At 44.3% G+C, this 25,981-nt stretch overlaps 1 protein-coding gene across 1 annotated transcript in view; it reads left to right on the plus strand.

Moving 5' to 3' along the window:
* Positions 1-1,046: 1,046 nt before the first annotated feature.
* Positions 1,047-25,981, plus strand: part of LOC121001435 (ras-related protein Rab-10-like) — a 63,670-nt gene continuing 38,735 nt past the window's right edge. The window contains exons 1-2 of the mRNA XM_040432499.1: positions 1,047-1,235; positions 19,514-19,574. Coding sequence (XP_040288433.1) covers positions 1,109-1,235; positions 19,514-19,574 — 188 coding nt within the window. The 5' untranslated portion in view covers positions 1,047-1,108. The remainder of the gene's footprint in view (positions 1,236-19,513; positions 19,575-25,981) is intronic.

The following is a 25,981-nucleotide window of genomic DNA, read 5'->3' on the forward strand; positions in this document are numbered from 1 at the left end:
TGAACCCTCACTGCTTACTAGAGGACAGGACCTGAGAGACGTCATCACGCTGGAGGGCAGGTCCTGTCCTGAGCTTCCAGTCAGCAGTGAGTGTTCCCCACGGCACTAGCAAATGGAGAAGGTTCGTGTATTTTTCTTTATTTTTATGCAGAAGCAGAGAAGGGGGGCACTAATGGGGGCATTTCTCTTACTGGGGGCACTAATGGGGCATTAGTTTTACTGAGGGCACTAATAGGCGGCATTATTCTTAATGGGGCGCACTAATGGGGGGCATTATTAATTTTGGGGCGCAGTAATTGGGGCATTATTCTTACTGGGGGCACTAATGGGGCATTACTCTTACTGGGGGGCACTAATGGGGGTATTATTAATTCTGGGGCGCACTAATGGGGGAATTATTCTATTATTCTTACAGGGGGGCATTATTCATTCTGGGGCGCAGTAATGGGGGCATTACTATTACTGGGGGGGGGGGCACTAATGGGGTGGTATTATTTCTGCCGGGCGCTAATGGGGGCATTAATATTATTGGGTGGAACTAATGGGGGCATTATTAATTCTGGGGGGCACTAATGGAGGCATCAATATTACTGGGAGCTACAGTATGACAGAGACTTTTGTCAAGACAGGGCCCCACAACCCCCCCCCCCCCCCCCTTTGGGTCCGGGATTTTTTGTTGGGGTAGGAGTGCACCCTCCACCTCTTTCATCCTTCACAATGGAGTAGCAGATGAAATCCTGAGAAAATCCAGAACAAATCTGTGGTAGAATAGAGCCTGAGACAGATTCATTCCTCGATATCTGTCCGATCTTATTTCTTTGTGTAAATTGTTTTAAAACGTTGTACCATATTCTGTCACCAGGCCGTCCACACACAGACCTATCCCTGCAGAAACCTCCGCCATTAACCCCATGCCTGCCTGGTGCAGCGCAGCAGATTAGCAGCACCGTGGGGAGATGGCAGGGGGCGGGGCTTAGGGTGACCACCCGGCTCCCCCGAGGCTGGGGCGGGAAGCTTCGGAGTTCCGGGGAGTCCGGAGTCAGAGCCCGTCCGGCCTCTCACATGTCAGGATCCAGGAAGAAGCGCCCGGTCCGGAGTGCTGCTGGGGATGGCGGGCTCCATATATAACAACCTGGTGGCGAAGCTGGTGATGACTGGTGACTCCAATGTGGGCAAGACGTGTATAGTGAGCAGGTACACGGAGAACAGCCTGCCCTCCTACCTCTCCACAGTGGGTGAGTGACCTGTACATTATATGGGGGCAACCTGTAGTGAAGCTGCATCTCCTGGAGGTAGTAGTTTCACAATAATTGCCATGTTAGGAGCTGTAGTTAATAGATGAAGAGTTTCAGGGCATGCTCAGGGTATAGTTTTGACAAATTCTAGAGAGCCACAGGATGTTAGAGAATGCTGAGAGTTGTAGTTAGACGACAGCGGGAGAGCCACAGACTGCCTGCTGGGAGTTGTAGTTTCATCGTAGTTGGAGAGCGACAGGCTGACTAGGCATGCTTAGACTGGTATACAGGTACTACAGGTGTGGGCTAAGACCTTGTGCAACCATTGGTAGCTATGGGTGAGCGTGGCAGCTGTGGGTCTGAGTCCTGAAACTTCCAGCAATCACCTTGGCAGGGATATATCAATACATAAATGACTGGGTGACGCTGGCACAGAGGGAACCAATCTAAAGCTGGTTTTGCACTTAAAGGGGTATTCCAGTTACATAAAGTTCAGTGGTGGTACTACTGCTGTGACCCCCACCAATCACGAGAACTGGTGCCCTGTAACCTGTGGAGTGCCCGGACAGGCATGCACGCGGCTGCTCCTTTCTTAGGAGCTATATCTGGAACTCCTGTAGAAATAAATGGAGCAGTCGCGCACATGCACGTCCAGCCGCTCCGCTCATTTTGGGGGGCTCCACAGGTTAGGGGGCCACAGTTCTCCTACTGATAGCGTATTACTTTATATAACCACAATACTCCATTAAAGGGGTTGTACCACTTCAGAAAAAGGCATTTATCATGTAGAAGTTAATACAAGGCACTGACTAATGTATTATGATTGTCCATGTTGCTTCCTTTCTGGCTGGAATTATTTTGCCATCACATTATACACTGCTCCTGTCCATGGTTATGACCACCCTGCAATCCAGCATCGGTGGTCGTGCTTGCACACCATAGGAAAAAGCGCCAGCGTATGCTCACTCTCATGGTCCCCGCCACCAGAAAGACCGGCGCTTTTCCCTACAGTGTGCAAGTATGGCCATCGATGCTGGATTGCAGGGTGGTCGTAACCATGGAAACAAGCCGTGTATAATGAGATGGAAAAATGAATCCAGCCAGCAAAGGAGGCAATATGGACAATCACAGTACATTAGTAAGTGCCTTGTGTTAACTTTATCTACGTAATAAATTCAGTTTGCTGAAGTGACACAACCCCCTTTAAGTAACAACAAAGCCAGAAAAGTGCATCCCGTATACCGTAGCTAATTCATTGCTGCCCCTGAACCGCAGGAGCCCGGGTTGTCCTGGTTTATTAGGCTGGTTTGCTTTGTTTTTGTGCTCTCCGCATTTCTCCCACTCCCATCAATAGAAATGACACTTCTGGTTGCAATGCAGACCAGGGTAGGACATGTTCTATAATTTGCGGAATAACTACATGGATCCGCTAAAAAATACAGATGTGTGCATGGCTCCATAGAAATGACAGGGTCAGTGTGCTATCTGCTAAAAATGCAGACCGCAGATGGATGAAAAATACAGTTGTGTGCATGAGGCCTAAAACTGTTTAAAAACAATTACTTAAAGGGAACCTGTCACTGGGATTTTGTGTATAGAGCTGAGGACATGGGCTGCTAGATGGCCGCTAGCACATCCGTAATATCCAGTCCCCATAGCTCTGTGTGCTTTTATTGTGTAAAAAAACCCGATTTGATACATATGCAAATTAACCTGAGATGAGTCCTGTACGTGAGATGAGTCAGGGACAGGACTCATCTCAGGTTAATTTACATATGTATCAAATCGTTTTTTTTACCTAATAAAAGCACACAGAGCTATGGGGACTGGTATTGTGGATGTGCTAGCGGCCATCTAGCAACCCATGTCCTCAGCTCTATACACAAAATCCCGGTGACAGGTTCCCTTTAACCACCTCCCGTCCGCCCGTTGACTATAAACGTCCGGGAGGTGGTTCTCTATCTCTGAATGGACGTTTCTGAACGTCCATTCAGAGATCGCAGCTGCACACTAATCGTGCAGCTGCAGATCGGGTTGCCCGCTGTCAGTGAAAGCAGGGCAACCCTTAGAGAAGGCAGGGACAGTGCCCAGGTGTCCCTTCCTTCTGGATCGCTGTATACACAGCGCTCACCGACCGCTGTGTATACAGAGGCAGGAAGGGAAGTTAAATGTCCCCCAGAGGTATGGGGGACGCAAAGTGTAAAATAAAAAAAAATGTTTCACATGTAAAAAAAAAAAAAAAATCCCCAAGTAAGGAATAAAAAAAAAATGTTAGAAATAGAAAAAATGCTATTATTGTGTTTAAACTTAAATAAATAAGAAAAAGTATACATATTAGGTATCGCCACGTCCGTAACGATCTGATCTATAAATATGTCACATGACCTAACCCCTCAGGTGAACGCTGTAAAAATGCATAAATAAATAAAAACTGTGCTAAAACAACCAATTTTTTGGTTACCTTGCCCCATAAAGTGTTATAATGAATGATCAAAAAATCATATGTACCCAAAAATAGTACCAATAAAACTGGTACCTTATCCCCTAGTTTCCAAAATAGGGTCACTTTTTGGGAGTTTCTACTGTAGGGGTGCATCAGGGGGCTTCAAATAGGACATGGCATCTAAAAACCAGTTCAGCAAAATCTGCCTTCCAGAAACCATGTGGCGCTCCTTTTCTTCTGCGCCCTGCCGTGTGCCCGTACATCAGTTTACGACCACGTGTGGGGTGTTTCTGTAAACCGCAGAATCAAAATAATAAATATTGAGTTTTGTTTGGCTGTTAACCCTCGATGTGTTGAAGAAAAAAATGGATTACAATGGAAAATCTGCCAAAAAAGTGAAATTTAAAAATTTGATCTCCATTTTCCTTTAATTCTTGTGGAACGCCTAAAGGGTTAACAAAGTTTGTAAAATCAGTTTTGAGTAACTTGAGGGGTGTAGTTTCTACAATGGGGTCGTTTATGGGGGTATCCACTGTGTAAGCCCCACAAAGTGACTTCAGACCTGAACTGGTCCTTAAAAAGTGGGTTTTGGCAATTTTCTAAAATTCGAAGGCCCCTTTCACACAGGCGAGAATTCCGCGCAGGTGCAATGCGTGAGGTGAACGCATTGCACCCGCACTGAATCCGGACCTATTCACTTCAATGGGGCTGTGCACATGAGCGGTGATTTTCACGTAGCATAGAAGCAAATGGGGCTGTGTGAAAATCGCAAGCATCCGCAAGCAAGTGCGGATGCTGTGCGATTTTCACGCATGGTTGCTAGGAGACGATCGGGATGGGAACCCGATCTTCATTATTTTCCCATATAACATGGTCATAAGGGAATGATAAGTAAATTAGGGATGGAGGGGTTAAAAAAAAATAAGATAAAAATTAAACTCCCCTCATTCACTTGTTCGCGCTGCCCAGCTCGTCTTCTTTGTTCTTCTTCGAGGATCTGGGAGGAAAATGACCTTTTGGTGACGTCACTGCGCTAATCACATAGTCCATCACATGGGTTATGACGGATCTGTTTTGCCCCGTATCTCATGACTGAAAGAAAATGGCAGCATGCTGCGGTTTGCTCTCCGGTATGGGAACACAACCCAACGTAACAGAATGCATTTTGGAGCTTTCCATTCTGTTCAGTTACGTTTGGTCCATATTGACAATGAATGGGGACAAAACGGAAGCGTTTTTTTCCGGTATTGAGACCCTATGACTGATCTCAATACCGAAAAATAGAAACGCTAGTGTGAAAGTAGCCTTAGGCTTCACTTACATGTTGCAAAAAAAAAAAAAATACAGGACAAGATAGTGCGGCATGCTGCACTTTTATCCCAGGTTAGGCTACTTTCACACCTGCGTTTAGGTCGGATCCGTCTGGTATGTGCCCAGACGGATCCGCACCTATAATGCAAACGCTTAGATCCGTTCAGAACGGATGCGTTTGCATTACCATGAACAAAAAAAAATATATATATATCAAGGTATAAGTATTTAGAGAGGGCTCACCTGTATAATCAAGAGCGGAAATGGGTGCACCTACCGAGCGGATTCACCCAATCCTCAAAAACAGTGATAAAGTCAAAACATAGAATGGTAGGGCACACCAATATTCGGTACCACACGGATGGTTAATATACCAATATTTTATTTATTAGTGATATATACTGTTGAATAAACATACATAAAAATACAACATTCTTAAAAATAATAAAAATAGTAAAAGTGGAAAAACTATTGAATACAATAAAAACCAAATGAATTTGCAATATTGGATATTTTGTGTCTATAAAGTTTCAATGATTCCACTGTATATGCACCAAGGTTCGTTAAATGGTAAAAAAATGTGTCCTTCCAAAATGGGTTCTTTAACCCAATCGATGCCCCAATGGATGAAGTGGGGACTAAGTCGGCTTATTTGAATAAAGTCTTTTTAAATAGTTGCTGCGGCTATTACGACTCAATGGTCGCTATGCATATTAAATCGATAGGCTGTTGCTGTTTGTTATTAAAGAAGAGCCGAAAATGTTGTACTCACAGTTTGTAGTGTAGTAATGTCGGCTTTTGCTACATCACAGGTGGCGTCCCACGTGTGGTGAGCGATAATTACACAAGTTTCAGCAAATAAGGGTGATGCGTCTTTGGGATCCTCGGTGTTCTTGTATAGCCGTACTGTGTTGAAGGGCAGTCGGTGATGTATTCCTTCTGTATTTAAACAGATATTTTGCAGGAGTGGACTCACCCACAAGGCCGACTCTCCAAACGAACAGGTATCCGGCTTATCTTGAATTTTTCAGGATAGAAAAGCACCGATCCCTTATTTCTTTATTTCCTTTTTCTTTTAGCGCTTTGGGTCCTCCAGTATGATAGTTTATTCCATGGGGTAATTACCAAACATGTTTCGGAGTTAGCTACGACTCCTTCATCGGTGTCTAAACTACCCATGGAAATGACTAGCTTTTATACACCTGAAACAGGTGCGGATTAAATTAATTACCTTTGAATCGGAAGTGACATACATTTTTTTTCTCAGGTCAGAGGTGCAAATACTTCGCTTGTACATACAATATAAAACCAATAAGAATGAATTAAATATATAGAGTAAATATATCACATTCGAAATACAAGTTGTGGTAATACATGCTTAAACAATTCACATATATCTATATATATATATACGCTTGCATATGTCACCGCAACACCATCATGAAATCCACATGGAATAAAATCTATTTTCATAGATAATAGTCCATTTCATACTATTCGTTCCTACTAATAAAGATAGGATAATAGATAGATAATAAAGGAACATTAAATAATGTCCAAGGCCGCACGATATTTGTGCAGTTAAATGATACAATTTTTTATGTGTTGCGGTTCCATTGCGTTTTTATTTTACTTTTAATTCAACATTATTTCGATATCAATCCTCTATCAATAATTATATTTAATACTTGAATATATATATAAAGGGCAAATGTATTGTGTTAAAAAATATATATATATTTTTTTTTGTTCATGATAATGCAAACGGATCCGTTTTGACTTTACATTGAAAGTCAATGGGGGACGGATCCGTTTGAAAATTGAGCCATACTGTGTCAACTTCAAACGGATCCGTCCCCATTGACTTACATTGTAAGTCTGGACGGATCCGTTTGCCTCCGCACGGCCAGGCGGACACCTGAACGCTGCAAGCTGCGTTCAGGTGTCCGCCTGCTGAGCGGAGCGGAGGACAAACGGAGCCAGACTGATGCATTCTCAGCGGATCCGCCTCCACTCAGAATGCATTAGGGCAGTACGGATCCGTTCGGGGCCGCTTGTGAGAGCCTTCAAACGGAGCTCACAAGCGGAGCCCCGAACGCTAGTGTGAAAGTAGCCTAAAATGCAGAGTTTTCTAATGGAAGCCAGATGCCTTTGTAGTTAGTGATGAGCAAGCTTTGGATCCTGGTACCTCGGAACCAAAGCCGAGTTCGGATCCAAGTTTTAAAGTGGTCCCCTTGACACTTGAGTATATCCCCACGTTATCCCCTTTTAGTGGTATTTTTGTGGGGTAACATCTCTTTATCTTTATCATTCTTTTATGTGTTTGGTTCCATTGGACGGGATTTTTTCCTTTTCCCTGTGCTAGGGCCTCATTAGGGTCACCTATAGAGAAAGAGAGTTCCAGTCTGGGCCACCCCTTGCGGGGCTTTTTGGACCCCGTCCCTTGGACACACTCTGTAGGGCGGACTAGGACAAGCAGGGAGGCAATAGGGCCAGTTGGTTAGACTCTCTAACACAGTCTCGCCCGCCTCTCCATACATTTGGTCCAGTCCACTACCTACATCCCTGGTTGTTATGTAATCGTCTATGCTTACTCACCCCACTAGGTTGAGTGTGTGCAGGTCTTACTCGTTGTATGTCTGTAGGGGCCGTCTTTTTATCTCCTATACGTTATTAAAAGTGAAGTTTTATTGAGTATACTGCCCCTCATAGTTTTTCTGGTTGTTAATTGAGCAGTATTCAGGGAGACACCATTGCCTCTCCTGACCGACCACCTTTAATCTCATACCGTATTTTTCGCCCTATAAGATGCACCGGCCCATAAGACGCACCTAAGTTTTTGAGGAGGAAAATAAGAAAAAAAATATTTTTGGTGGGGTTTGAATTAATGGTGGTCTGTGCATGACACTATTATGGGGGATCTGTCGATGACGCACTGTTATGGGGGGATCTGTGGATGGCACTATTATGGGGAGGGGGCATCTGTGGATGGCACTATTATGGGGAGGGGGCATCTGTGGATGGCACTATTATGGGGAGGGGGCATCTGTGGATGGCACTGCTGTATATGTGTCATCCACAGATTTCCCCCCATAATATTGTCCCCCAATACACCGGGCCCCGCCGCTCACAACAGTATTTCTAAACAGTAATCCTTAGCCTCTTAATAACTTTAACTAAATTTGCACTCTCCCCTGTATCAGCACTTACTAATGAGCAGGCAGAGCGGCTGGCAGTGTAACGCCACTCAATGACGTCACGTGCCTGCTCCGCCTGCTTCATTCATAAAGTGGGAGGGGCCGGCGCGAGATATCAGTGAGTGACGTAATGCTGCCAGCGTTTCTGCCTGCTCCGGATGCTCGATAGTAAGTGATGATACAGGGGAGAGCGCAACTTTAGTTAAAGTTATTAAGAGGCTAAGGATTGCTGTTTATATAATGCTATACAACCCCCAAGGGCTATATGATACCTTTGAAAGCCATTTACTCAGCCACTTCGCCAATGGAATACACCAAATATTTAGAAAGTAGTGATCTCCCCAAATTTAATAAAAAAGAATACGACAAAATAACGAAGCACCTCTTAGAGCTAAGTTCTCAAGTTATGACTCAAAATAGCGAACACTATCTTACCAAGTTAATGATAAATAAGACTTCCATAAGCCATGGAATTTCTAAATTTTACTCCATTGTCAATAACAAAGTGTCATCCCCATCATTCCTGTCTAGCTGGTCCAAAGAATTAAACAAAACATTCAATGAGCAAGAAACCACGGCAATACTACATTCCTCAATTCGCCAAATCACGTCTACCAGACTCCAAGAGTCACACTATAAAATACTGTCCAGATGGTACAGGACCCCTGTCATTCTAAATAAAATCAACCCCGGAATTCCTGCACACTGTTGGAGATGTGGTGAAGGAATTGGATCCATAACCCATATTTGGTACTCCTGTCCCAAAATTGTGCCACTGTGGGAAAAATTTAACCACATTATTACAGAAATATATGGTTCACAAATAAAAGTAGATGCAGAACTTGTTCTGCTTGGGCTATACAATAAAAACCACAGCGCCATTAAAGACCGCCTGTTTCCTTTTTTAATAGCTGCATTAAAAACCATAATCCCCAGACACTGGCTTAGTACGGAGGTTCCGTCTATTCAGGACTGGATGGAGGAAGTTGTAACTATCAGTCGCTTTGAAAAACTCAAATGGACAATTGCTGACAACCCTAAGAGATACCTCGGGATCTGGTCCAAATGGTATGATTACATCTCCACTGGCAAACTGTCTAAGTTCTTTGATTAAAGTCTATACATTTGTATTACTAAATATTCTTCTTTTCTCTTTTGCTCTCGAACTATAGAATAAAACATGTGACAACTTTTTATTTTCCCCCACAATGTTTGACCCCTAGTTTTTGTCTCCCTTTCCTCTCCCCTCCCCCCCCACCCTTTCTTTTCCTTTCACCATTTTATAAATCAGCTTTGAACTGATATATATTGATATTTCTGTCAAATAAATACTTTGTTTAATATGCTTTCTTAAAATTAGGAAATGTTATTCCTGTGATGACTCAACAGGTTATAATATATGCTAACTTCCATGTATAATGGTGATGTTATCTCATTTTATATTTTTTGTTAAACTTGTATTATTTTGCTATTATATTTGTTAATAAAACAAAAATTTACAAGAAATACTGTTGTGAGTGGCGGGGCCCGGTGTAAGAGTACAGTCACCGCACCGGGCCCCGCCGCAAGTTCCCGGACTCCAGCCCCTCCTTCCTCCCTGCTGATACATTGCAGTCTGCGATGTAAAATGGCAGCATTCGCCCCATAAGACGTAGGAGCATTTTCCCAACACTTTTTTTGGGGGGGGGGGAGAGTGTCTTATGGGACAAAAAATACAGTACTTTTTGCATCCATTTTTTATTGCAGACACATTGACTTAAATCGGTCCACATTTGCAGCCAAGAATAGGACATATTCTATCTTTTGCAGAACGGACATACAGACGTGGAAAGTGCACAGATGTCTTGAAGTCCATGGGTCCACAAAAAAAAACGGATGCAACACGGACGTCATCCGTATTTTGCAGATCCGCGTATTGTGGACCTCAAAATACTTAGTCATGTGAATGCCCCTAAATTGAAGGTGTTTCCCCTTAGAACAGCTTATCCTTAGGGGATAATTGTGTGACTGGTGGGATTCTGACTGCTGGGGCTCGCACCGATCATGAGAACAGGGGCCCCTGATCTCACTTTAAATAGAGCAGCAGACACACACGTGCGCTGTCGCTCAATTCAACTCTATGGGACTTCCGGAGATCTCTGAGCTCTAGTACTTCTATCTTCAGCAGTCCCATAGAACTCAATAGAGTGGGACACCCATGGTTTCTGCCTCTCAATTCAATAGGGGGATGACAGCCCCCGTTCTTGTGACCTGTGGAGAAGTTGTTGTAATAGGACTACCTCTTTAAAGCTGCTGTTTAACTGTAATAAGCCAGAGTGGCGTGGAGAACAGCATTTCCTCATGAGCTGATCAGTCAGCATGGAATCAGTGACAGGCTCATAGAAGAGACTAGTAATCATCTGGATTCATGTTTTCCAGGAGTACTGCCATCGGATGTACATTTACAGCCCGGAAAATACTTCTGTCATTATCACATTTAACCCAGAATTGTATCTTTCCAATGATACCTGCTCTACAGGAAATGCAGTATTTGGGCTGCAGTCAGGGGGGTAGGGGCTCTATAATTGTCACATTAGGGGACATTCTACTCTAGGGGTACTAATATAAGCAGATAAGCATCTCATCACCCCAAATCATTCTGGTCAATATGTGAAGATGTGTGCGTGTAAACAAGTAAAGAAGTGGCATGTGTGAATTAGAGCTGCATCGAGTAATTCGACACAAAAAAATCCTTGATGAAAATTTTTGGCATCGAGGATTCGTTTGTGTCACGTGACCACGGAGCGGAAGTGAAGCGCTTGCTATTACTCCCGCTCCGTGGTCTCCCGCTGGCCCGCAATGCGCTCAGAATACTCACCTTTCCAGACACTTCACAGCACGTCCATGGTTCCGCACTGCACTGACGTACGCACGCCGTGACCTGACGCGCTGTGTGACGTCAGGCCCAGAACAGCGCGGAATGAAGGAGTGTTGGCGGCGCCCCTGCTGAAAACTTAAGTTGGTGACACCGAGGGAGTGTGGGCGCGACTATGGCCGGATGCCCGGAGTGTACATCTTCATAACAACCAATGACGCTGTGTACTCCGGGTGTCAGGAAGAGGGTACAAGCAGAGACTGACACCAAGGGGGATTGGAGGGTGTTGGGACTGATGGCAAGGGGTCTGATAAGTTTTTGTAAAGGAAAACAGTCTATTAATTAATTTTTTCTTATTAGAGTACTTGATTAATCGGTAGAATACTCGATTACTAAAATAATAGTTTGCTGCAGCCCTAATGTGAATCCTTCTTGTAGTTTTATTTTTAGTTGGATTTGTACTTCTAAGGGCTCATGCACACAAACGTGTGTCGGTCGTTCGGTGTATTTGGGATCACAATTTGTGCCACAGACGGATCCAGACCCATTCAACTCCGTTCCGCCCCACTCCTTCCGGATTGCGGACCCATTCAAGTGAATGTTTACGGCCCGCAATACAGGCACAGCCGGGTAATGGCTGTGTGTATGAACCCTAAGGCCTCTTGCACATAACCCCGTGGCTGTATTGCGGCCCGCATACGGCGGATCCGCAATATACGAGACACCGGACGCGTGCATTCCGCATCACGAATGTGGAGCTATTCACTTGAATGGGTCTGCAAATCCGGAGGTGCAGAACGGAAGCACTACGGAGTGCTTTCGTAGGGTTCCGTTCTGTGCTTCTGTTCCGCAAAAACATAGAACTTGTCCTATCGAGCGGAACGGACGGTTTGCGGACCCCATTCAAGCGAATCTGCATGCGGCTGGCCCACGGTCGGTGCTCGTGCATTGCAATTTGCGGTCTGCAGCACTGGCACGGCTGCAAGAGGCCTAAGGGTGAGTCTGACTACTTAGCCACAAACATGCAAAATTTCATTATTTTTAAGTGTCAGGTGGCATTTTTTTTCAATGCACCAGATTTTTTGCAATTATGTGGGCTGGGGGGTGAAAAGATTTGTGTTTGTCAAAAGTGCGAAAATTACCATGGTAGGGTAGGCGCCTGCACACGAGTGCGGGAGAACGCACATAAGATCCTCAGGAATTTCTATACGGATTTATGTGAGTCTCTACAACAAATCCGCACCAAAATCCTAATTGCAGTTTTCACTGTGGATTTGACGCGGTTTTGCTGCAGATTTCACCTTTTAATTGGAAAAGAGTGAAATCCGCAGCTAAAACGGCAAACATAATTGATATGCTGCAGATTTGCAAATCGGCAATGCAGGTTAATTTCTGCACAGAAAAAACCCGCGGAGTGTATATGAGATTAGTGTAACCGCATGCACTCTGCTGATACTGTACTACACTGCGGTTTTTCCACACGCGTATTCAGCTGCGCGTGCAGGTGGCTTAAGGTTTCCCGGGGTTATGTCACCAAACCTGCTTATCTTCTATCCACATGTGTGCATGCTGGGAGTTGTGGTTTCACAGCAGCTGCAGTGCAAAAGGTTGCTGACCCCTGTTATAGGGGATAAGTTGATTTTGTAGAACAACCCATTTAAGGACAGCCATTTACCCCCCTTCCTACCAGGCACATTTTCAGTTTTTTTGAGCACGTGCATCTTTGAACGCCATAACTTTTATGTAAATAATTTTGTGCCTTTTTTTTTTTTTTTTTTTTTTTTTTTTTTTTTTTTGTGAAGCATAGAGCTTTATTTTTATTTCAATATATATATATATTTTTTTTTTTTGTATAGCCATATTGTTTTCATTTGCTTTTGTTAATAGCACAACGTTCAACACTTTTTTTTTTTCTTTTAAGATTATGTCCCCCTTCTGTAACAATCACTTAGATATAGGGGATGTATGGTTTGTGGTCTCCGGGGGCAGGGGGGCTAGAAGCTGTGGTTTGGCGTGCAGTGCCCCTTTCATTTATTTTTTTATATTTTGTCTTTTTTATGCATTTTTTTTTTATTTTTGGCTAATTTATTAACTGAGATTTGCCACTTTTATGATGTATATCAGTCACAGATTCTGTCACACACCATTTTGCGGCAAAATTTGTAACTTTTACCCGTTCAGACCACTTTTCTGACATGTCAAGAAAAGGGGGGAGGGGGGTGGCGTGGGAAGAGTGTCGGCCGGCAGACTCATCTCATTCATCATATTCTACGCCAGTTTTTGACATAGAAAATGGTTAAAATCTAGGCCAGCAAGGGAGCTGGAGTAGATTTAAGTCTGTTGCACAGCCTGCTAGAGGAAGCGCCAAACTTCTGAAGAGGCCTGTGACTCCAAAAAACGAATCAGCTGTTTGAAGAGAACGCAGCGCAGCCTTCTCTTCACTGTTTACCTGCTCGCTGTCAACACTGCAGCGGAGAGCAAATCGAATTACAGCTCCGCCATCCACATTCAATTCGATGGGATGGCTCCGTCCAACTCGCTTGAATAGGAGCGAACTGTCCCATTGAAGTGTTTGGTGATTGGGAACAGGGCTCCAGATGGCGACCAAAATGGACGCTAATGTGACTTAGAATTCCAATATGGCGACAAGACTTTGTAGTCATGTCGCCATTTGCGCCTAGACCCTCCGCTGCTCTGCCCCTTTCACACACGAGTTGAACTGACATGGGACGCGCTGCTGTCAGTGCGTGCCATGTTCTTCTCAACACAGCACAGGGGAGAAGGAGGCAGTCCCTCCCCCCTGTCCCGCTGCCACCAATGGACTGATAGCAGGGAGGGGCTGTGGCCACTGCGCCACCAATGAATATCGTTTATGCCTGAATACAAACGCAGGCTGCGGGTGCCGGCCCTATCCCATACCCGGCACCCAGCCTCTATGACTGCGCGCTGCAATCCGCCGCAATTAACCCCTCAGGTGCCGCACATTAAAGGGGTTGTCTGAGATAATTAAAAATGTCAGATAAGCCATGCAATAGCTAGTCTACCTTTGAGGATGCTGTAAAGTGGCACGTCCACACGGCATTAGGACCAGACCAGCGTCTGGACTGGTGCTGGAGAAAAGGGTGAGCATAATATGATTTTTTTTTTTGGCAATTGAAAGGCTTGCCCAAGATTTTTAATTAGCTTGGACAGCCCCTTTTAAGATGTATCTGTCCCCAATGTGAGGTCTACTAGTAGATCACAACCTGTAGTATTTGGTGACGGCTGGTTTACATATGTACTCATCCTGGCAGTGCACAACTATAGTGTAAAATATAACATTTTACAATATCCACGTAACTCATCTACATACACTACATGTGAAGCAATTCTGGTTAGGGGATGTCCCATCTTGAACAGTGGGGGCATATTGATATACCCCCACCTCTGGGACCCTCACCTATCCTTAGAACGAAGCCCGCAAAGTGCCGCCCTCCATTCATTTCTGTGGGAGTGCTGAAAATAGCTGAGCATGCCTCTTTGGCGGTCCCAAAGAAATGAATGGAGGGCAGCCGCGCATGCACTCTGTGGGCTCCGTTCTAAGGAAAGGTGTGGGTCTTGGCGATATGCCCCCAATGTCCAAGATAGGACAACCTCTTTAAAGTTGAGGTAAAGAAAATGCATGTCTCGTCAACTCGGACTAAAGCAAAGTGGTTATAAAATGCAGTTCTTTATGGTTTTATTACAAGACATACATACATTAAACACAATAAACTTGTCAGAGGAGATGTTTGCATTCCTCTAATATCTTAAAGTCCAGGCTGATGGCCAAGAGCGAATAATCTTTATTTTAAGAGTCTTATAACTCTTCAGTCCGATAAGGGTGTTCTCAACCTTTGTAAATGTTTTAGGTATTTTGTGTAGCTAAGCTAAGGTCTTGCTAGATGATAAACAGGGGTGCACTTAGTCTTTCTGCTCTTTGAGGCGAAAACTGAAAAAGTGCCCCAACCCCCAATGCAAATTTCTTAACCTAACCCCTTCCCTCCAGCCCTACTGTTAAAGACATACTTGGAAAACATTACATACAGCACTACAAAACATACAGGGTTATGCAGCGCCACATACTGTGCCCATTGTGCTTCCCAATGCTATACTGCAGAAACAGATAACCCCCCCTCTTGCCCCTACCTGGTGCTGCCTGAGGCAGTCGCCTCACCTTGCCTCATTGGTGGTCCATCCCTGATGATACAGTAAATCTATTTAGTTTTAAAATAAATTGTGTAGTACTATAAAGAACAGCCATATTACAAATTGCCCATGTTAAGGCCGCAATACATTTTTTACCATAATGTCCATAGAGATGCCTATGTCCACATAGAACATACACCTGACACCCGTCGGAGACAGTTGTCTACAGGTCCATGTTCCACAGACTCTTGGTCAGGTGTAATAACAGAGGTGTGAATTGCCCCATTGACTTCTATGAGTACTGCCTGTTGGACCCATAGACAACAAATACAGCCGTCTGAATCAGGCCATATTTCTGTTTTGCACCATTATCCAGTACTCTGAATCCAAGCAGCAATGTAAACTATGGATATATTCATGGATACCGTTGCCACCTCTAGTTACAGGTGTGCTTTGTATGGGTGCTTGCTAAACCAAAGTAATACCATTTAATTACACATCAGTACACAAGCATTAGGCCTCGTTCACACTTCAGTGTTTGGTCAGTGATTTCCATCAGTGATTTGTGAGCCAAAACCAGGTGCCAGTCAAAAGCACAGAACAGGTGCAGATCTTTCCATTATAACTTATCTCTGTGTAGGCTTCATTTCTGGTTTTGGCTCACAAATCACTGATGGAAATCACTGACCAAACACTGAAGCGTGAACGAGGCTTTAGTATTGATTAGAAGAGAAAGGGCATTTACATGTATGTGTATGCAGTATACATGCATATACCATGTATGTGCACGTGTTCTATCAATCAGTTAATTATTACATGACTTATAGTAAAGCATGTAGTCAACAACGAATATTTGATGTGCCCACTATTTCACAGCTGCAAAAAAATGGACAATGTAAGTTTTTTTTTTTTTTTCTTGCAACTGTTTTAATTGTTAGAGTAAAATTGAACATGTGACAAAACAGTATTAAACCAATATTGAGAATTAAGGAGTATCGATGGAAAAAAAACTATTAAACTGATGAGAAATGCATATACGTGCAAATATGAGGGCTTGCCTGCTATGCTCCCAAACTTTAAATCCAAAATTTTTGTTGCTTTTGGCTAGTTTATATTGTTTGGAAGGATGTAGACTTTATAAGGTTTGCTTCCAGTGATGCGCATTCAGCATACTTGCTAACATTTTAAAGTTGGGCCGCGGGAGATCATAGAGTGCGGGGACTGTGGACATGCCCCTTTTGGATGTCCACACCCCTGTCCTCCACATTTCACACTTCTTTTGTGACTGTCCGTTGGAGCACTTATGGGTGTTGGGGCTGAGTCTATAATTACAGCTTTTTCCAGAAGCCTCCTGGATGTTCTTGGAGAGTAGGCAAGTATGACATACAGAAAAAAAGAGAGAAGTGGACCTCCCTGCGCTCCCTTAGTTTAGATGTACACAAATCAACCCGGATAGGATGACACCGCAGCTAGAATGTCCTGAAAAGGAGCTGTTGTCCTCCTTGGAGTAAGGTTAGAATAAAGGTCAATGTATCACCCGTGGGTGATACTGGACATAAGCGCAGGAAATACAATCTAAACGGCTACTGATATTGGATGAAAGGGCTGGATAGACCAGGGACGCGACAAAAAAGGGGGGGGAGGGACAGTGTGCAGGCAAAGTGTAGCGTCCACCGATTGTCTCAATGGGACGGTGTCAGATGGAGCCGCTAGAGTTGGAGGCATATGAATAATACTGATATGGTTCCTACCTGAAAAGAAGTTCGCTCGGATGTGCGTACTTGTTGTAGATAGCCTTCCTTCTTAACCTGCTTCTGTGGGATCTTCTTAGTATACTTTGTTATCAGTGGGCGCGTGATCTTCGTTCACCTTCTAGCACGAGCGCTGCCCCGGCCGCAAGCAAGCGCGGTGCGAGGTGGCTGGTTACTTTGGTTGTCCTGGAAACCGAATCGGTGACGTCACCTACAGGAATACTGTGGCCTCCGTGGGACAAAAAACCTTCCTACGCGTTTCGGGGCCGTGCGGGCTCCTTCGTCAGTGCGGGCTCCTGACTGCTGAAAATTAATGTTTATTGTTAACGTGTATTTTAATTTATTTTTGTAAATCTTTCTTTTTCATTTATACTTAATATTATTATAATTTTTTTATAATTTTTTTACTAACTTTTAGCCCCCTTAGGGACTAGAACCCTTGTCCTATTCACCCTGATAGATCTCTATCAGGGTGAATAGGATCTCACACTGTCCCTGCTGCTCTGTGCTTTGTGCACACAGCAGCAGGTTGCTGAACATGGCAGCCAGGGCTTCAGTAGCGTCCTGGCTGCCATGGTAACCGATCGGAGCCCCAGGCTTACACTGCTGGGGCTCCGATCGGAGGAGCAGGAGAGAGTGGATCCTGTGGCCACCAATGATTAATACTGGGGGGGGGGGGCTTGGGTGGTGGGGCGCACTGCGCCACCAACGTTTTTAATACTGGAATGGGGTGGGGGGCGCACTGCGCTACCAATGATTAATACTGGGGGGCTTGGGGGGGCGCACTGCGCCACCAATGAAGATAAGTCTTTCATTAATTCATATACAGGAGGCGGGAGCTGGCTGCAGAATCACATAGCCGGCTCCCGACCTCTATGAGAGGTAGCTGCGATCTGCGGTAGTTAACCCCTTAGGTGCCGCGGATCGCAGCTACCGCTCATAGAGGTCGGGAGTCGGCTATGTGATTCTGCCGCCAGCTCCCGCCTCCTGTATATGAATTAATGAAAGACATATCTTCATTGGTGGAGCGGTGGCCACAGCCCCTCCCCTTCTTTTGTCCTCTCTCCTCTAATTGGCGGCAGCAGCACAGGGGGAGGGAGACACTGCTTCCTTCTCCCCTGTGCTGCTGAGGGAACACAGAGAGCACTGTGAGCAGTGCGATCTGTGTTCCCAATACGTTATCGGTATATCGGCAAAATAGATGCTGATACCGATAACGGTCAAAATCCTGAATATCGGCCGATAATATCGGTAAAACCGATAATCGGTCGATCCCTAGCGTGTAGCGCTGCATTTTTATTTTTTTTACAATAATCCACACCTCCAAGCCCACCTAATCTCCTTTCTGCTGACCAAACACTAAGAATGTCCTTTCAGTGCCCCCTTACAATAATGATGCCCCTTTAATGCCCCTCAGACAGTATGATATCCCTTTAGTGCTCCACAGAGTATGATACCCCTAAGTGCACCCTCACAGCAGGGTGATCCCTTAGTGCCCCTGACACATTGCAATGCCTTCTTAGTTCTTCCCCACAGAGTATGAATACCCTAAGTGCCCTCTCACAGTAATAATCCCAATTGTGCCCTCTCACAGTAATAATCCCCATTGTGCCCTCTCACAGTAATAATCCCCATTGTGCCCTCTCCATAGTAATAATCCCCATTGTGCCCCCTTCATAGTAATAATCCCCATTGTGCCCCCTTCATAGTAGTAATCCCCATTGTGCCCCCTTCATAGTAGTAATCCCCATTGTGCCCCCTTCATAGTAATAATCCCCATTGTGCCCCCTTCATAGTAATAATCCTCATTGTGCCCCCTTTATAGTAATAATCCTCATTGTGCCCCCTTTATAGTAATAATCCCCATTGTGCCCCCTTCATAGTAATAATCCCCATTGTGCCCCCTTCATAGTAATAATCCCCATTGTGCCTTCTTCACAGTAATAATCCCCATTGTGCCCCCTTCATAGTAGTAATACCCATTGTGCCCCCTTCATAGTAGTAATGCCCTCGGTGCACTGTGTCTTCTCCAGAGTAGAAATGCCCATTGTGCCCCCTTCACATTAGTAATGCTTATTGTGCCCCCTCCAGAGTAGAAATGCCCATTGTGCCCCCTCTGTGTTAAAAAAACAACAACAAAAAACAACACAGTAACTACTCACCTTGTCCCGTTCCTGAAGCTCACAGTCCTCTCTCCCCTGCAGACACAGATCGCTCTGCAGCATTGTGTGGGGGCGGAGCTGATGCAGATATACGGGCTGCAGGCTCCGCCCACACAGGCTGGCAGCGCGATCCGTGTTGAATGGTGGAGCAGGGAGAAGTCTTCCTGCTTCACCATTCTGTGCGCTGCCGGCCTGGAGGAGAGGAGTGCGGGGAGCTGAGTGGTATCTGTATTGATGGAAGCGCTCATTGCTTCTGGACTCTGGCACCCCGAGAGACGGCACCCGGGTGCATGCAGGGGTCCGGATTCGGACTGCGGTCTGCCAGTTGAGTACCCCTGCTCTAAATGTACTTGTGAAGAATTCTCACCTTCATTTTTTTATTTGCATTTTTAGGCATCGATTTCAAGACAAAGACAGTCCACATTGATGAGACTCCGTTAAAGCTTCAGATCTGGTAAGTAAGTACAGTAGATTTATGTACCTTATGGTCAGCAGTAGAGATGAGAGAATTTCCTATTTTGAAATTCGTTTACACTTCGTTTGTTGGTAAAAGGTAAATTGTGTTATGGATTCCGTTACCATGGACTATAATGCAATTCTAGGACGGAATGCATAATGGAATGCCTTTAGAGTTATTTATTCCGTCATAATAGAAGTCTATGGGCTGCAAAACGGATCCGTCCTATTTCCATTATGCAGGGGAGTCCTCCTAGAATTGGGTTATGGTCTGTGGTAACGGAATCCATAACGCAAATAACCTTTTACCAACAAACGAAGTGTGAACGTATTTCAAAATAGGAAATTCGCTCATCTTTAGTCAGCAGTATTGGCTTCTAGCTTTGTTGTAAGATCTAATCACATAGCTTCTTGCTCTGATGCAAGTATAGGCACTGGCTTCTATTTTCCTTCATGTCTGTTGTACTTGCTTTTTTATTTGGTTTGTCATATAGAGCAACATCTGTACATTTTTGGCTGTCACTAAAACCTAATTATTTGCTATCCATAACAGTCATCCAGTAAAAAAAAAGTATAAATTAACCATATATTGTATTTTTCAGACTATAAGACTCACATAGGATTTAGAGGAGGAAAATAAGAGAAAAATATTTTCAGCAGTCTTCATATCAGACCTCATATTAGACCCCAAAATCAGACTCCCCCAATATCCATCAGCCTCAGATCAGACCCTCATCAGCTTCAGATCAGACCCTCATCAGACATCAGATCAGAAAAAAAAACAAAAAAGAAAATTATCTCTCCTGCCCCAGACAACACTGCCACTCTGCAGATCTGGCAGTCACCGGTCCCTGATCATCTTCCGGCGTGCGCTGCACTGTGACCTGATGTCGCACAGTGTCAGGTAATAATGCGTGCCTATGTGCACTGCGTCCTAACATTGTACACAGTGCAAAGCGGGGACTGGAAGAAGACCAGGGTAGGTGAGTACAGCTAGCGTACTGCTTCCCTCGCCTCTCTCACATGCTGATAAACTCTTCCATGATGGAAACGGTCATTAGCATTTGCACTATAAGATGCATTGGCATTTCCCACCACTTTTGGGGGAAAAAGTGTATTTTATAGTACAGTACATTTTTTCTCTTTATTAATTTGTGTGACTTGTAGCTTTTTAAAAATCTTGCACCGTATCTTTTGACTTGATACCGTATTTTTTGGACTATAAGACATACTGTACTATAAGACTCACCCCAGATATAGACAACAGAAAATTAGAAAAAAATATCTTCTACTTATTCAACCTTCCCTGGTGGTTTAATGAATTGGAGGGTCCCATCATCAGGCATTACGCAACAGTTCTAAAAACATATGTATAGATACATATATATTTATGTATGTATGTGTGTATGTATGTATGTATATATAATATATATATATATATACACACAAACACACACCGTGGAGCCACCCTTTGCTCCCAGAGATGATTGAGCTTCTGCAAGAAAGCAGAATATGCAATAAAACATTTCAAAGGTGGATAGTATAATGAATAGAAATAAAATAACATTTAAATCATACTTGCAAAAGTAAAATGGAAGAAAAAGGAAAAAAAAAAGAATGAGAATAAAGAGCCACCCAGTGTGCACCCCATAAGTGCCTAGAATATGAGGAAAAACTCCAAGGAGGACTGCATGAACCCCTTTCCAGCTGGCATATGTCACAAACAGCTGAAGGTGGAGGGTTGCTTTAGCCACTCATATCTCTGAATTGGGAGCAACTATAGACATGGAGTTGTTAGAAAAACTGACAGTCTAAGCTTTAAAACAAGATCAGAATCACATCATTATCTCCACTACATTGGGAGATATAGCTGTTAGAAATTGGGTTGGGAATGAAAACAGGGGAAACCAGCTTTCACTTTCACCTGTTAACATTCCCGACCTGATTTCTAACAGCTACAGTATATCTCCCGATATTCTGATTGTTTTAAAGCTTAGACTGTCAGCTTTCAATCAAGTCACCATGAACCAAGAATCAGGTCTACAACTGCTCTCAATCCGGATAGATGAGTGGTTAAAACAGCCCTCCCCCTTCACCCTGTTGCGATGCAGACAGTGAGTGCTCTATGCTGAAAGTGTCATGGTTGCATAGGCAACCCCGGCGCACTTCAGCCCCAGTCTGGTCTCAAGCACTGAAATGGTGCTGAGGGGCCCTGCTGATTAATGAAGTCATGTGGTCAGTACATAAACACAGTGACTGTGGACTATAAGATGCAGGCACTTTTTAGCTAGAAAATATGGTAATTTCATGACAAGTCAGTGATTCTCTGCAGTGGTCGTACAAACAGCAGTGAGACATAGTTTGAAGTCAGTTAAAGGAGTTTTCTTACTAAAGTAAGTAATGTTAATATGTTCTTGGTTGCAGCAATGATGTACCGTATACTGCATGTGACCATCATCACAGCTATTCACTGGCTTTAGAGTTATAGAGTGAGTGTAACTTCGTTTTTTGTTCCACTTTCCTTGCCTTTTATTCTGTTTTAAAACTCAAACAACCTCTTTAATTTGTACATAAATGGCCCAAACAAAAAATATGGTAAAAAGTTGTTAGTCATAAGGCTCCATTCACACGTCCGCAAATGGGTCCGCATCCCATTCATTTTCTATGGGGACGGAATGGATGCGGACAGCACAGTGTGCTGTCAGCATCCGCATTTGCGGAGCGCGGCCCCGATCTTCAGGTCCGCAGCTCCGCAAAAGATAGAACATGTCCTATTCGTGTCCGCAGCTCCGCAAAAGATAGAACATGTCCTATTCGGGTCCGCAACACACCACGTGTCTTACCCATGTGAATCTGTGGAATAGTCTACCTCAGGACGTGGTCAGAGCAGGAACAGTTGGTGGCTTCAAAAAAGCTGAATTCTACAGAATAACATTAGCTTTTCTCCAAAGAAGTATCTCCCAAGAAAGAGAACCATCTCACCAATGTCACCTATTGGAAGTGGCCCCCTATGAGTCAAGATCCGACTTACCAACAAGCCTTGGGATTTGACAAGGGGAAAATAACCAAGCCAGATATCAATCTGTATACAACTGTTTAGTCATTTTCCCTTGTCAAATCCCAAGACTTTGGAAAGTCGGATCTTGACTTATAGGAAGCCACTTCCAATAGCTGGCACTAGCGAGATGGTTCTCTTTCTTTGGAGACACCTCTTGGCATATTCATTTCCCATGGAGCATTGCCAATATGTCTTTATCCCATGGAGTACTTCCAGTAAGTCTCCATAGAGGACTGGTCTTTTTAAGGAGATTCAGCACCCTGCCCAATTAGTGCTTCTCCCTTTGTCCACATCCCCACCCATTCCTTGTTTGAACTCAATGGACATATGTCTTTTTTTTTAAACGTACTGTGTAGTAAACCATAGACAAGTGCTGAGGTGTTTCTGGAAAAATACAGCCAACCCTTTTAAAGGGGTATTCCCATCACATACAATGGGGGCATATCGCTAGGTGGACCCGCACCTACAAGGAGAACGGAGCGGGGAGAGCTGTGGCTGGAGGACCCCAGGTTTCCGTCCACCACCAAGCGCTGCTCCCACACGCGCGGCCCCTGCTCGCTCCGCTATTTTCGGCAGCCGCATTGAAATGAATGGAGGGCGGCTGCGCATTTCCCCGCTCTGTTCCCAGTCAACCCCTTCAAATTTAGTTAGTGGTAACTCATTTAAGTTAATTTGTTGAATTTTGGCCACAAAAAATGTAAAACGTATCAATATGGCCTAATGATACATTTGCCACTTTTCTTTTTCTCACACTGCCCCATAGCTTCAAATTTACCTTTGTGCACCAGAGCTTGGCTGCGGCTGCATTGCCGGTCACAGGAAAATTACAAATAACAAGAAAAGTAATTTAGGAAATCATTGATGCATTAGTGTCAAGTCATTGAACAAACTAAAAGTTCCTGTAGTGTTTTAACTGTGAGATGAGTAAGGTGTCAGAGCAGCCTATTGTGGTGTTACTGCACTCACAAGCCATTAGTTTGGTGTGAACAAGGGCTGGTACGTTTAATATTTCATACAAATGACCTGTTATTGCAGAAGAATCATCCTAATTTGATCATTTTCCATTAGCCGTCCCCTGATCTTTGGCTAGTCATGCAGTTACAACACTGTAAAATTATGTTTTATTTCTGAATACAATTAAATCTCTCCAGTTGTGACCCTTATAAAGACATATTCTGCTAATTATTATGGTTAGAGATAGTGAGATACAGTGGAGAAATGTATATTGTCCTTGACAGTGATGGACCTAGTGAAACCTAAGGTTGACAATAGTCTGTGGTTCTTAAAGGCGACACGTATGGCATGTCAATAGGGTATGCCATAAATGTCCAGTAAGTGCGGGAACCTCCTCTGGAAGACTATCTTATCTCAAGAACGGGACTGTGACCTGATTAGAGAACACGCCATTCATGTGTGGCCACCACTCTATTCACTGCTATGGGACTTTGCAGTATATAGAGAAAGCAGGACCCCGTTCTTGAGCTAGAAGCAGGTCCCAGAGATAGGACCTTACACACTAGATGAATATCAGCCAAACCCAATGATTTCACTGGCACCAACTGATGATCTATTGTGTATAGGGGTGTCCCGTTTGTTTGACAACAGCAGATCTTGGGGGAAAGAAATGCTCAATCCTTTTGTTCTTTGCCAATGTCTTAATCCCTTCTCCCCACACTTGACCGTGCTGCTAGTGTATATGTATCGGAAGGGATAGCTGTTGGCTGATCATACAGCTGACAGGTATTGAAGTTGTGTGGCTGCCTTTTAGCTTTGTGGGCCAAAAAGTTATTTGGGGAAATCTGTCACATGGATTATCACTAATAAAGTAAAACTATTCCTATTTAGAACATAACATCTCCTTCCCTGATGCAAACTTGCCTTCAGATTCGCAGAGAAATCTAGTGCAGGCGCATGAAGCACCACATTTGAGGCTGACATGAAGCACGGAGGCAGTCTTCGGTACTGCGCCTGCGCGAGATTTCTCTGCGAACCTGAAGGCAAGTGTGGGCGGCATTACCTCGCGTTGGTGATGTAGCGGTGGGAGTGGCGGCAACGGCGCTGATGGGGATGTGGAGTCTCAGCCCAGGAGAGGGTTGCTTGGGCTCTGCTGGAGGGCGGACCTGGGCACTGGATGGAGGCGTTCCCGGACACCATTGAAAGAAAATAACACCCCACTGGGCACCTTGCTGCATAATTTGCATATCATACAAAGATGATTTTCACAAGATAGAAAACAAGAAACGCCAAATGAAAGGTGCATCAGGGAAGGAGGTGTTATGTTCTACAAGGGAATAGTTTTACTTCATTAGTGATAATCCATGCGACAGATTTCCTTTAAAGGAGTTGTCCCACGAAAAATATTTGACAGTTTTTAAACCAGCACCTGGATCTGAATACCTTTTGTAATTGCATGTAATACATTTTTTTTGCATAGACGGTGAGTTATTCAATAAAATGTATCTGTATAGTGCCACTTGCTGTTTGTTTTGTTTCTTATTTCTTTGACCTGCTCACTGAGATGGCCGCACATGCTCAGTTTGATCCTTCACCTGCCTCCTGAGTTGTGATAGGTAGAGCATGGACACGCCTCCTGAGCTGCAGCAGAAAAGACACTCCCCTGAGCTGTCCGCTTGATATAAATCTAGCAGAGCAATGAATGGGGAGATCTCTGGACCCATTTGAGGTACAGGGCTGGTTCTAGCTTTCTTAGAAAGAGATTGTCATGAACTAAATAATGCCCCATTTTAATATTGATGACCTATCCTCTGGATTGGCGGGGGTCCAACACCTGGGACCACGCCGGTCAGCTGGTTGAAGGGAAGGCCGTACTCCATGCGATCCCTACCTTCCCTTGTTTGTTTACCCGCACGCCATCGACAGCGCAGCGGCGAGCAGATGTAACTACAAGCTGTACCATTCATTTCAATAGGACGGCTCTATAGTATTCAAGTGTATAGGAAAGAGCCGTCTCATAGAAGTGAATGGGACCGCTAATAATTACACCTCCTCACCACCGCGCTGCCGACCGCAAGCAGGTAAACAAACAAGGGAAGGAAGCACTCGCAGGGAGCACGGTCTTCCCTTCGACCAGCTGATTGGCAGGTGTCAGACCTCCTGAGAATAGGTTATCAATATTAAAATCCTGTAAAACCCCTTAAATGCATAACAACATACCAATAGGCTGATTTTCTCAGTTACTTTTGTCCATTTTGAAATTCTTTATCTTGGTCAGCTAGCATGTGTTGCTGAAAAATTTCAAACTGAGCACCACGTGCATTGGATTTTCCGGTTGACAGCCAAAGATAATTTGTTTCCCCAGTTGCTTCACTTAGGGGCTATTCACATAC

Source organism: Bufo bufo, chromosome 5, assembly GCF_905171765.1.
Source record: "Bufo bufo chromosome 5, aBufBuf1.1, whole genome shotgun sequence".
Classification (NCBI taxonomy): domain Eukaryota; kingdom Metazoa; phylum Chordata; class Amphibia; order Anura; family Bufonidae; genus Bufo; species Bufo bufo.